Source organism: Anolis carolinensis, chromosome 2 (assembly GCF_035594765.1).
Source record: "Anolis carolinensis isolate JA03-04 chromosome 2, rAnoCar3.1.pri, whole genome shotgun sequence".
Lineage (NCBI taxonomy): Eukaryota > Metazoa > Chordata > Lepidosauria > Squamata > Dactyloidae > Anolis > Anolis carolinensis.
Genome location: NC_085842.1, coordinates 163,262,299 through 163,276,041, shown reverse-complemented (window position 1 = coordinate 163,276,041; position 13,743 = coordinate 163,262,299). Strand labels below are relative to the sequence as shown.

Sequence of the window (13,743 nt, the reverse complement as noted above, 5' to 3'; positions counted from 1 at the left end):
GTTGGTGATGGCCAGGAGGGCCTTTGCACAATTAAAACTTGTGCGCCAACTGCACTTGTTCCTTGAGAAGCCAGATCTGGCCACGGTGGTCCATGCCTCAGTTACCTCCCATCTGGATTACTGTAACGCGCTCTACGTGGGGCTGCCTTTGAAGAGTGCTTGGAAACTTCAGCTCGTCCAAAGAGTTGCAGCCAGGTTGCTCACTGGGGATGGCTGAAGGAATTGGACAACCCCCCTGTTGCAGCAACTCCACTGGCTGTCAGTTTGTTTCCGGACACAATTCAAATTGCTGGTTATGACCTTTAAAGCCCTAGTCAGTTTGGGTCCAGGCTATTTGGCCAACCGCAGCCCCTTGTATGAACCTGCCCAGGCCCTGAGATCTTCAGGAAAGGCACTTCTCTCGGTCCCATCTCCGTCTCAAGTGGGAACGAGAGAGGGGGCCTTTCTTCTTGGTGGCTGCCCCTTGACTCTTGAACTCCCTTCTTCTTCCCAGGGAAGCCAGAATGTCCCCTCCCTGCTGTCCTCCAGAAGAAGGCTAAAACCTTTCAATTCAAAAAGGCATTTAAAGATTAAGGTTCTTAAGATCTAATCAGAGGGTGGTGTGGTTTTTATGTTTTTATGGATCTAATCTGAATTGTTTTTAACGCTACTGATGTTTAATACTGTTTTAATGGCCCCTGGTGGTGGCGCAGTGTGTTAAAGTGCTGAGCTGCTGAACTTGCAGACCGAAAGGTCCCAGGTTCAAATCCCGGGAGCGGAATGAGTGCCAGCTGTTAGCCCCAGCTCCTGCAAACCTAGCAGTTTGAAAACATGCAAATGTGAGTAGATAAATCGGTACCGCTCCGGCGAGAAGGTAACGGCGTTCCATGCAGTCATGCCGGCCACATGACCTTGGAGGTGTCTACGGACAACGCCGGCTCTTCGGCTTAGAAATGGAGATGAGCACCAACCCCCAGAGTTGGTCACGACTGGACTTAACGTCAGGGGAAAACCTACCTACCTAATGTTTGTATATTTGTAGATTTTAAATTGTATTGAAGTGCTGTTAATGTAAGTCACTGTGAGTCTCTTTTGTGGAGAGAAAAAGCGGGGCATAAATAAACATCATCATAAATAAATAAATAAATAATGCTCACTGATCCTTTATAGTCCTCTGTTAAACTCTTCCTAACAAGAAGTTCATAACAATGGCAATATAAAACATAATTGGCTGCATACAGGGGTGGCATTATCCCTTGTTAAGTTATAATTGTAATGTAATTATGCAATTAGGTAAAGGTAAAGGTTTCCCCTGACGTTAAGTCCAGTCATGTCTGACTCTGGGGATTGGTGCTCATCTCTATTTCTAAGCCGAAGAGCCGGCATTGTCCGTAGACACCTGCAAGGTCATGTGGCTGGCATAACTGCATGAAGCAACGTTACCTTCCCGCCGGAGCGGTACCTATTGATCTATTGGGTCAGGTTAAGCCCCCGACCATTAATTGCCTAGCTCGTTGTTGACTCAAGCAGCCCAAAGGACAGTTGCACCTGTCAAGTAGGAAATTTAGGTACCGCTTTAACTAATGAGGAAGTAATACCATCAAGGACTCGGTGTCACAAATGGACGGTGAGGCAGCAGCTACCCCTGTGGCCGGAATCGAGCATACCCTCATGAAGCCGGAAGATGGAAAATGTTACATTGCTTCTGTGTGCAACTATATGTCATATGTCTAATGGCCATGTATATGTGCATGGTAATCCGCCCTGAGTCCCCTTCAGGGTGAGAAGGGTGGAATATAAATACTGTAAATAAAATAAATAAATAATGAGACATGGACATTCACAGGTTTTGGTATATATTGGGGGGATCTTGAAACCAAATCCCAATGATGACCCAGGACACACTGTAATGTTCATATCCTCCAAAATTATAAAGCAAAATAATCTGAAAAGCAAAAAAAAAATGAATACGTTCTTACTGTACTTTTATGATACTGTTATAATTTTCTGCACCCCCTAACACTGCTGTACCTTTGATATGAATTCAATACTTATTATGAGCTCAAACCTTTTTTTAAAAAAATGACTGCATATTCGTGGGAATCTTTGAGGAATACCACAACAGATAAAAAGGATTTGTATACATGATGCAATTATTCTTGGAATATCTTCAAAATCAAATTGGAGTTTTCATTTCATGAAACAACATCCAGTCTATCCAATCAACTTCTCAGTTGTATATTATCAGAATATGAGCAGGGAAAAGGGACATCAAGACTGAATGACGAAATGAGGGTGGAAGGATCACATTTCCAGATGGATGAGTCAAAGTTACCGTTCAAAGACTTTGACCTCAATCTTGTTGGAATTGCCAACTAGAGCAGACCCATTTAAATACATCACATATATGTGATGACTCCTCAGTTAGTCAATGGATCTACACTAATTAGAATTACCAATAGAACTCAGATATCATATTGTCTTTTTGAAAAATAAGAAATGAAAGTACTGATTTCCTTTAAAAAGGAATTACAAAGTTACTAATCAACAATCAACACAGCAGGATACATTGGATATCAAGCCACAGGATTCATAGGTCAAAATAGGATATTATCCATGTCATCCGCATCATCTGGTCCTTAATGGATTTTTTTCTTGGTCTATAGAGACAGAAAAGGCAATGGAGAAAACACAGGAAGTCTACAAGTGGAAGCTGACAAAGGCTGGACTTGAACCCCATCCTCACATTTTAAAAAAATAGAATAAAACATTAATCTGGACACATTCATGGCTCACATAAAAAACCGAATATCACATTGCATTGAAACATTTCAAATTCAGCTTCTGTCACTGCTGGCAACATGGTATTAAAAGAAGGAGCTTAAGTTATTAAACTGAGCAGCTTTAATCATGCCGTCCAGGGGGGGAAATCCATTGCTACAGGAGTGCACAGGATTAAAGTATTTTTACCGCAAAGCCAATACATCTATCAGTTAGCTACTGCTCCACTAGTGCATGCATGTCTGTGCATAGGCAACATTGTTCGTGGAGATCCTAACTATTATGGGCTCCAATGGATTTTTATTTAGAAATTGACCCTGTGACTTTGAACCTGGTCATCTTGGTAGCTAGCTATGTCATCTTGCTCTTGGTTTTCCTGATTTCTTGCATCCTGTATGACTGTAGAGGGAAAGACCCCAGTAAGGAGTATGCTCCTGAGACCCCAACAGAAGCCCAGCCTCCAATCCGGCTGATGGTGATGCAGCAAGGAAATCCTGAGAACCAGTGGCCGAAAGGACTTGCCCCCCCTTATCAAAATACTTCCAGCCCACCAGGAAAAAGGACTACCGTGGTTTGAGAAGGCCTTTCCGGAGATCTGGAGGTCTAGCCTAGGATCGCCTCCTCTGACATGTTTACATCCTATTTGCATAAGGACATCCGAGCAAGGTAAGCCAGAATTGGCATATTGTGTGTGTGTGTGTGTGTGTGTGTGTGTGTGTGTGTGTGTTTACACATGCTTTAAAATGGGCTATATCATCCTGAGTCCTCTTTGGCTGTGGACGTGAGATATTGTTAGAGTTTGAATGGAGTAAGAGCCACCTAGCTCTCATTTCATGGGTTTAGAAATGCTTCAAGGATTTGTGGAAGAAATGGGGCGGAGGATTCAAAGGCAACACATTTCGAAGTAGTGAAGATTCCCCATTTTTTTAAGGACACTGTTCTGTCCTCGGCCCGTAAGAGAGAGGCACAAGCACAAACCAGATAAATCTCAAGTATATCAAGGACCGGAAGAGGCCTAATGGATATGCAGCAGAAGTAGACATTTTTTGCCAGGCAAATGTGACATCAGACACAATGCTTTTGTAAGGCAATGTTATTCTCTAGAGAAGTGGTTCTCAACCTGTGGGTCCCCAGATGTTTTGGCTTCAACTCCCAGAAATCCAGACAGCTGGTAAATTGGCTGGGATTTCTGGGAGTTGTTGACCAAAACACATGGGGACCCACAGGTTGAGAACCACTGCTCTAGACTAACAACCTTGAGCTTCAACCCAGCTTTGGAAATGCTGGCTGGCAACCTGTTAGCACCAGGCTTGTAGCGAGGAGGGGGGTTTTAGAGGTTCAACCCCCCCCCCCCCCCCCGAAATTTTTCAGGTTATAAAAAAAACCTGGTTTACTCATGAATTTTAACTGGTTAACCAAATCCCCATGCTAAGTCTATGAGACACAAAACATTAAGAGTCCCTACAGGCACTATCTCAAGCAGATATTGACAGGTTTGTAGCAGGGAGGGGTGTGTGCTAGGGGTTAAACCCACCCACCCCCCGAGATTTTCAAAACCCCTCCCGAATTTTTTTTCTGGCTACGGCCCTGGTTAGCACTATATCCAGATATAACGGAATACTATATCTGAATGCTTTTGGGTCAGGGTGGATGGAGAAATTGAGCATTTCCATCATCCAAGATTCTCTCCCCACACCATGTACCTGTTCTTTTTTTAAGCTGGGCAGCCTTTGCTGTAGCCATTCAATGATCAGGATAAGATGTGGAGAGATTGAGGGGATCTGGGCATCCAGCTGGCTTTCTTTCTGCCACTGCCTGCAGGAAGACAAAAAGGCAACCTCCTCAACTCCCTGGGGGTCCCCCAGAAGGACCTTTGGGGGACCCAGAATTGGAGCGCTATCTTATTTCAGACAGCTGTAGGAAAACAACAAGTGGGCTGCCCTCGTGTATCCTTTCATTCCCTTGTCCTTATCTGGCCACTGAATGACTGTGGACCAGGGTGCCTATCCTGCACAAAGTGGGTTAAGTCTGCGAGGACAGGATGAAACATAACACACCTGGGGGAAGGCAGCAGCCCACCAATGAGATGCAGGATCTCTGCCAGTGTCCTCAAGATGGCATGCCTGTTTCTGTGGACTACAAGTTCAGGACAGCTTTCACTTCGTAAATGACCTCTGAAGGGAACAGCAGTGTCTAGAGTAACATCTCGCCCAGGGTTATGGGATCCTATAAACCGGGATTACAAGAGACAGAGTGACGAAATGGTCAAGGTGTTGGATTAGGACCAGAGAGACCCATATTCAAATCTTCACCTGGCAGTCCATCCCTTGTTCCCACTCTCTTTCCACTTCACCTACTTCGCAGAGTTATTGTAAGGACAGGATGGGATGGGGAGGAGGGACAGTCAACTTCCTAGGGCTTCTTGGACAAAGGAACAACCCAAGGATGTGCTGATGTGATATTTAATGCAGTGGGTTTTTTTTTTTTTTGGAGCATTACATCTAACAGAAGAGTATTAAGAGGGTGCAACCAGGGATTAACAAATTACTGTATATACTCGAGTATAAGCCTAGTTTTTCAGCCCTTTTTTTAAGACTGAAAAAGCCCCCCTCGGCTTATACTCTGGTGAGGGTCCTGGTTGGCTTATATTTGGGTCAGCTTATACTCGAGAATACATGGTACATTTATTATTTTTCTCTATTATTATTCGTATTATTAGATTTATTATTTTTCTCTATTATTGTTGCTACTATTACATTTATTTTACTCTATTATTATTATTATTACATTTATTATTTCACTCTGATCTTATTATTATTATTATTGCATTTATTATTTCACTCTGATCTTATTATTATTATTATTGCATTTAATATTTTACTCTATTTATTATTACATGTATTATTTTCCTGTATTTATTATTACAGTAGAGTCTCTCTTATCCAACGGGCCGGCAGAACGTTGGATAAGCGAATATGTTGGATAATAAGGAGAGATTAAGGAAAAGCCTATTAAACATTAAATTAGGTTATAATTTTATAATTTTACAAATTAAGCACCAAAACATCATGTTATACAACAAATTTGACAGAAAAGGTAGTTCAATACACAGTAATGCTATGTAGTAATTACTGTATTTATGAAATTAGCACCAAAATATCATGATATATTGAAAACATTGACTACAAAAATGCGTTGGATAATCCAGAACGTTGGATAAGCGAGTGTTGGATAAGTGAGACTCTACTGTATTATTATTATTATTATTATTACATGTATTATTTTACTCTATTATTATTAAAAGGATACATAAGCACATTTACATTGAAGAAGATGAGAATAATGATTTGATCAGAGTTGGACAGTCTTATCTTAAATTTGAGCTTTATGTAAATATTCAAAAACATTTAACTTGCTGATGCCTCAATTAATGTAATTTTATTGGTATCTATTTTTATTTCTGAACTTTACCACCCTCGGCTTATACTGGAGTCAATGTTTTCCCAGTTTTTTGTGGTAAAATTAGGTGCCTCGGCTTATATTCGGGTCGGCTTATACTCGAGTATATACGGTACTTACTAAGGGAAGGATGAGGCCATTCCTGGCAAAACCGTCTTTGGTTCCCAATGATAGTTAGTCATGTGTAGAACCTGCTCATTGGCCAAGGTGTCCGAATAGGTAGTTTGTCAAGCACTGTCAGGAACTTGTGGATGGAAATTATTACCTGAATCTATTCCTGCTTGTTTTCAGGACTTGTTTTGGTAAAGAAAATCCTGTGGTTAGTCTGAGATGTTGTTGTAAGCCATATTAAACTACAAGGGACTGGTATCTGTAGTTTGATTTATCCATATCTGATAAAATATGTCACTGGGTTGCTGTGAGTTTTCCAGGCTGTATGACCTCCTGACGTTTCACCATATCTATGGCAGGCAGAGGTGTGAGGTATACTTCACAATCTCTGTGGATGCCTGCTATAGATGTGGGCAAAACGTCAGGAGAGAATGCTTCTGGAACATGGTCATACAGCCTGGAAAACCCACACCAACCCAGTGATTCCCACCATGAAAGACTTTGACAAGAAAATATGTAATTTCTAGGCATTTTAGGTTTCCCACTACGACTTTATAGTATTCTTGGTTTAGAAGTCTTTATTTCAGTAATGTTCGCTATTCCCCATGGTTTTCTGTATCCACATGAAGTGCTGGAATGTATTCCCTATGATTACAAGGTCATATTGTATTTCATGGAAACATTGAGTCAGAAGTGCCCAGAACTGGAAAGCTTTCATGCAATCATTTTAATGGATTAAGCAAATGAATAGTGAAGGCACGGCATTTTCTAAACAATAGAATGGAAAACTAAATAATTATTCAAGCTGACTAACATGAATAATTTATTGTTTGGAAAAGTATCTTTCCCAAAAGGAAGAATCAAGAAGTCTGAACATGTGTTGTGTGGGAGAGTGCACATGTGTACACATACATGTGCATGAAATAATGCACTCAATATTGACTTGCATATTCAGGAAAGATATGGGGGGGGGAGATTTCAAAAGCACTAAACAAAATTACGCACATGATAGAATGCAGTTAAAAATTGCTGTTGTAAGCTGTCATCCTTAATAGAAAGAAAATATAGTGTGTGCATATTTGTATTAATCTCATATTTTCTTTATTAGCTTCTGCTAACCTAGCAATTCAAAAACATGCAAATGTGTAGATCAATAGGTACCGATCCAGTGGGAAGGTAACGGCGCTCCATGCAGTCATGCTGGCCACATGACCTTGGAGACGTCTACGGACAACGCCGGCTCTTTGGCTTAGAAATGGAGATGAGCACCAGCCCCCAGAGTTGGACACAACTAGACTTAATGTCAGGGGAAAACCTTTACCTTTTTGGATTCAGATAAGATTTGTGCTTTTATTGTGAACTCCATGATTGAGTGTAAGATCCATGGATTTTATACTAAATTGAGCACATATCAACTGTCCCCAAAATTCCATGTATCCAAAAAGGTTCCAATGCAGGAATTAATTTTAGAACTTTTCTATGAATACTACTCAGCAGTTTTGAAACCTTTGATGTAAACTTTACAGCCCTAAATTAAAAGGTATGCAATAAAAGTACATTATAGAAAATCTTCTATAAGGAATGTATCCTTTCCCCCTCCTAAATCATTGTATGCCTTTAAAAAAAATCCTGCCACAAATGTTCAAGTTAAGAAGAGGATTGTCACTGCCTTCCCCTGAGGTTGAGAGAGGCTGTATCCATACTGTAGAATCGGAGCAGTTTGACACCACATTAGCTGCCATGGTTCAATGGTATGGAATTCTAGGATTTGTAGTTTTGTGAAATATTTATCCTTCTCTGACAGAAAGAATTGGTGCTACAGCAAACTAGAACCACAGCAGTTTATGTGAGTGTTTTGTGTGTGTCAGGAGCGACTTGAGAAACTGCAGTCGCTTCTGGTGTGAGAGAATTGGCCATCTGCAAGGACTTTGCCCAGGGGATGCCTGGATGTTTTCATGTTTTACCATCCTTGTGGGAGGCTTCTCTCATGTCCCCTGGGCAATGTCCTTGCAGATGGCCAATTCTCTCACACCAGAAGTGACTTGCAGTTTCTCAAGACGCTCCTGACACACACAGAAGCGACTTGAGCTGGAGCTGACAGAGGGAGCTCATCCGCACTCTCCCCAGGTTTGAACTGGCAACCTCTAGGTCAGCAACCCAACCTTCAGGTTAGCAGTCCTGCCAGCTCAAGGGTTTAACCCACTGTACCACCGGGGGCTCCTAGTTTATGTATTGTTGAACTGCTACAATTCTGCCAAGTGGATGGCCACAGCATGTGACTTGACCAAGGTCTCTGAGTGGGTTTCCATCTGCACTATTTATTCTCTCTCCCAATTTCTCCCTTCATCTTGGCTTACTTGCTTGAAACTGAATTCAAAGGGCAGAAGTGGTTTGCACTCGGTTAATTCAACAGAGAGAAAGGGAGATGAGGGACAGAAATCCTGATAGGCTCAAGCAAAAGCAAACTGCCGCGCTCTCTTCTAGCTTCTGTTTTCCTTCTTATTATTAATCTTCACCATCTTGACCAGACTTTGATGTAACTTAGTGCCACATGTCATGATTTTCATCTGTGAAACATAAGAGAGCGTGTGATGATATTACAAATGTTACAAATTTGCATGATGACTGCTGTTTTACTTTGAGGTATTGCTAATAAAGAAAGTTCTTTAAAAGCTTTTTTGCTGAATTGTGAAAAGTTAATGCCTTTGATAGTCTCATTGATTCGGTGTTGACTAGTTAAGACTAACAATTGGATTTAGGCTCTGGGTTGGAGCCCCCAGTGGTGCGATGGGTTAAACCCTTGTGCCTGCAGGACTGATGACCGACAGGTCGCGGTTTGAATCCGGGGAGAGTGGGTGAGCTCCTTTTGTCAGCTCCAGCTCTCCATTCGAGCACATGAAAGAAGCCTTCCACAAGGATGCTAAAAAATCAAATTCGGGTGTCCCCTGGGCAACATCCTTGCAGACCATCAGTTATCTCACACCAGAAGCGACTTGCAGTTTCTCAAGTCACTCCTGATACAATAAAAAGTCTCTGTGCTCTCCTTTGGGTGGACTAAGTGATAACTAATTTCTTAATTGAATTCTCTTTGGCGCAGGAAGGCATGAAACATTGGTGCCCTCAGAAAATGTTATAGTGTATTTTAAAATGTTATTGATGGAATGCTATGGTAAAACACGTTACTTCACTTTCTTCCAAAAATGGGGAACGAATCCAATTTTGCTCATCCTTCCTCACTTATTCTGATGAATGAAGCACTGGCATGAGTGAATTAAATCCTTCCTGACCTGACTCACATTACTGTTTGAGTCTACACATCACAACATGTTTGAGGAGGAAGTAAGCTCAGAAAGAGATTCTTGTGGTGACAGTGGAGGTGGTGATTTATTTCCTCCCTCACTTCCTTCATTGTAGTGGCATTTCTAGGATGTGTACTCAAAGATGTCCTCTGTGCTTCTAAAGCACTGAAGCATTATCTCTATAAGTCTCTACAGGCTGTGTGTGAAGGTCTCACACTACAGTCTGTTATGGAACAGATGGTTGGCACGGAGTTGAGAAGCAAAAGGGCAAACCTAGCTTTCAAAACGAAATCCATTCTTAAAAAATACCAGTGTAGGGGAGAAATGGCCTGGCCTTCAGGAGTAACAGCTAGGTTTTTATGTATATATTTTCCACCTACTCCTGAATCTAATGTCATTGAACTTCTTCCCACTCAACTCAGAGTTCACCAGCAGAGCAGCTACCATTAGCTCAAAACAAAGAGTTATGAGGAATCTCTCAGTCTTGATTTCATTGAGTTTCCTTCTCATTCATGTTTTCTATCAGTTTACAAGAGTGGAAAAGCACACAATTTTTAAATATCATTATCATCATGCATGTATTTATTTGTACAATTTCCAGGGACAGTGGCGATGCAGCGGGTTAAACTGCTAAACTGCAGAACTTGCTGACCAGAAGGTTGGTGGTTCAAATCGGTGGAATGGGGTGAGCTCCCATTGTTAGCCTCAACTTCTGCCAACCTAGTAGTTCAAAAACATGCAAATGTGAGTAGATCAATAGGTACCGCTTTGGCGGGAAGGTAATGGCACTCTATGCAGTCATGTTGGCCACATGACTTTGGAGGAGTCTATGGTCATCGCAGGCTCTTCGGCTTAGAAATCAAGATGAGCACCAACCCCCAGTGTCGGATTCAACTAGACTTAATGTCAAAGGGAAACCTTTACCAGATTTAGTCTACTGTTCCTGATAAACTGAAGCATGTTTCTATGCTTTATTTTCAATATGTGTGTTTTAGCCACAAGCATTAAAAATGATTTACACTGCTTGGTGCACACATCTCAGAAATGCCCTGTTATGCCTACTAAGTGTGGGATGTTCAAGAGGAGAGTTTACTCATAACAGATCTCCAGAGGTACAGAAATGCTACTTCCATCAAGACTGTGTACACAGATCTTTCGATTCCTATCAAAATAATTAAGCTAGCAACTGTTCAACAGTGCCAGTTTCACTGAGACTGCACTACGACAAATATCCTTGTTGTGCAACAAATGTGATATTCACATGCGCACACAATAATATTTCACAGGAGTACAGACATGATGTTTCTTACAATTTTGCTGTTGACAAGAGAGCAGTAGTCTGACGGGAGGTTGATATCTTACTCTCAGTTCTGTGCTGTAGTTAGGAAGACTTTGCCCTGACACATAGTACCCAGGGCAGTAAAAGGACCCTGATGTCTGAGATACCTGGTTTCATGTTTGGGCCAGCACCAAACAGCTCAGGAGAAAAATATTTTCAGAACATAAAAAGTTTTGGAGTGTGCTCTGGAGTTGTCAGTCATTAATTACAAGGTGCTTTGGTTTTGGACATACAGTGCTGTGCTTGCCAATCCAGAAGGAAATGTTTTTTAAAACCTATTTAATAGATTCAGATACAATTTTGCTATGAAATATGCCACAGCCGAATATGGATTGGCCAGCATCTTCAGTCTGTATTACTTTTGCAAGAGTTTGCTCTAAATTATGTTATGTTTCTACATTAATCTGAACATTTTTAAAAAAAAATCCCATCTAATCTTAGAAGCCGAGCAGGGTTAGTCAGTGAAAATCAGGGACTCTTGGTTGTTTTTCAGAAGAAGGAACTTGAAAAACAACCTCTGCGGATTCCTTGCCTAAGAAAATCCCATGAAATTCACGGGGTCAACATGAACTGACAGGTGACTTCAACAGAAATCGAGAAAGAGATTCTTGTGTCCAAATTTAGTTGTAGCTTTGCTTTTTCAAGGCAAACTTTGGTCTTAGGAAACTTCTACAGTGTGTGTCATCACACATTAACTGTCTTGTTTGTTGAATGAAGAGAGATAACATCCTATAGAAGGGCAATAGGAATCTTGCAAGGAATCAGAAGCTATCCCTTGCTTCCTGCTGAAAGTCTAAAAATACAAGGCTTTGATTCTGTCTCTTGAACAATGATTAATATGAAGGATTTCCTGTCCACCCCATACACACACCAGCCTTTCCCCAGATACCGGGGAATCTCAGAAGTGTGTTTGGTCTGAATGAGAAGATTCCTTTTGCTTTGTTAATTCTTTTCTCAGTTCTCACATGTGAGACAAAGCTTCCAGGTCTTTCACTTTGTATGAAATGAGGAGAGAAAGTTCTTTGCCAGAATTAAATATAAGGAGAACGGCCTAAATTGGACGTTCAGGCCTTTGAGAATCAAAATGCATGCAGAACTTCCATATAATTCTTGAGAATGGTTGTGTGTGTGTTTTTGTATCCTGTACTTGATGATGATGATGATGATTTCCAAGAGATAATTGTGTTTGTCTATTTCATCATTAAAGGGGGGGGAGAAGAAAAGCAGTGTGTGTGTGTTGGCAAAAACAATTAGCAGCATCTGTGAGGCTGATTCATTTCAACATCAGGTTCTCAGATTTCAATCCAGTTCACCAAATGTGCTGAATGTTCTTGCTGTTGGCATTTCTATCACAACCTTTCCACTAAATGAAAAATATTACTAAAACAGAGTTACACCTTCACTAAAAACAATTTGCATAAAATAAAACAAAAAGCAGCATCAGAAAGTAACATTAAGCAATAAACCTGTCATATGACTAAACTTCAGCAACATAGAACGCTTCTGCCTCAGTTGAGACATTGAGCCCCACGCTGCTCATTGGTCGATATAGGCTCACTTTCAGTGGGGCTCCATGGCTCAACCGGGGCGCAAGTGTCCTATGTCACTAAACCAGTAACATGGGAGCCTCCTCAAGTTCCATTAGGAACAACAGGGTTGTGCGGGGGGGGGGGGAGCTACATGGCAACACTTCCCCACGTGTGATGAGAAAGCAATGCTTTGGTGAGGTGGGCATAGGGCACCGGGATTGCCCCGCTGCCCACCAATTTACCATGGTAAATTTGAACATGGGACCTCATCAATATGATGAGGTCCTAAATCAGCAATAATCATTGAATAGTTTTAAAGACCATGCTGGAAAGATATTGCTTTCAGACATTTATAGAAAGAAGCAAGAGTGGGAGCTGACATGTCGACTGCATTCCATAATCTAGGAGCAACAGAAAATATACAGTGTTCCCTCACTTATCACCAGGGTTAGGTTCCAGGATCAACCACAATAAGTGAAAATCCGCAAAGTAGGGACGCTATATTTATTTTAATAATTATACATTATTTTAATAATAATAATAATAATAATAATAATAATAATAATAATAATACTTTATTTATACCCCGCCACCATCTCCCCGCAGGGACTCGGTGCAGCTTACATGGGGCAGAGGCCCAAACAACATAGGACAAAACATAGGCACCATAATACAAATCACACTATAAAAAGATAAAACAGTAATACAATATATCAATTAAAACAAAAATACAGGATAAAAAATTGCATTTAAAACATATAAATGGTAAAATCGTAATAAATACGGGATAGATTATTAAAAACCCTCTGGGGCTGATTAATTAATGACTGTATCTCCAAAGGCCTTCCGAAACATCCAAGTCTTCAGTTGTTTCCTGAAGGAAGGTAGAGAGGGAGCCAACCTATTTTAGTAGTTATACACTATTTTAAATCTTTATCAACCAATCGTGCATGGATAAATCGCCTCCTTCTCCTCCTGTTGCCGCTTGGGCTCCTTTTCTCTTCCTTTGGCTTCTCCTTCCTCCCTTCCTTAGGCTGTAAATTGTAATTTTTAATGATTTATAATAGTCTTTTAGAGTTTATTGAAAAACCGAGAAACAGAAAATCCAAGAAAAGTGAACCGCGAAGTAGTGAGGGAACACTGTATATATCTTACATAGTTATTTTTCCTTCTTGCTTCAGATAGTATGCCTTTCATACATACCTGATCCAACTTTTTGGAGTTGAGGCCAGTGTTCCAACGTACC

At 40.9% G+C, this 13,743-nt stretch overlaps 1 protein-coding gene across 1 annotated transcript in view; it reads left to right on the top strand.

Annotated features, from left to right (window-relative positions):
- Positions 1–1,593: 1,593 nt before the first annotated feature.
- Positions 1,594–13,743, top strand: part of smim36 (small integral membrane protein 36) — a 48,528-nt gene continuing 36,378 nt past the window's right edge. Inside the window, exon 1 of the mRNA XM_062970994.1 lies at positions 1,594–3,426. Coding sequence (XP_062827064.1) covers positions 3,053–3,337 — 285 coding nt within the window. The 5' untranslated portion in view covers positions 1,594–3,052 and the 3' untranslated portion in view covers positions 3,338–3,426. The remainder of the gene's footprint in view (positions 3,427–13,743) is intronic.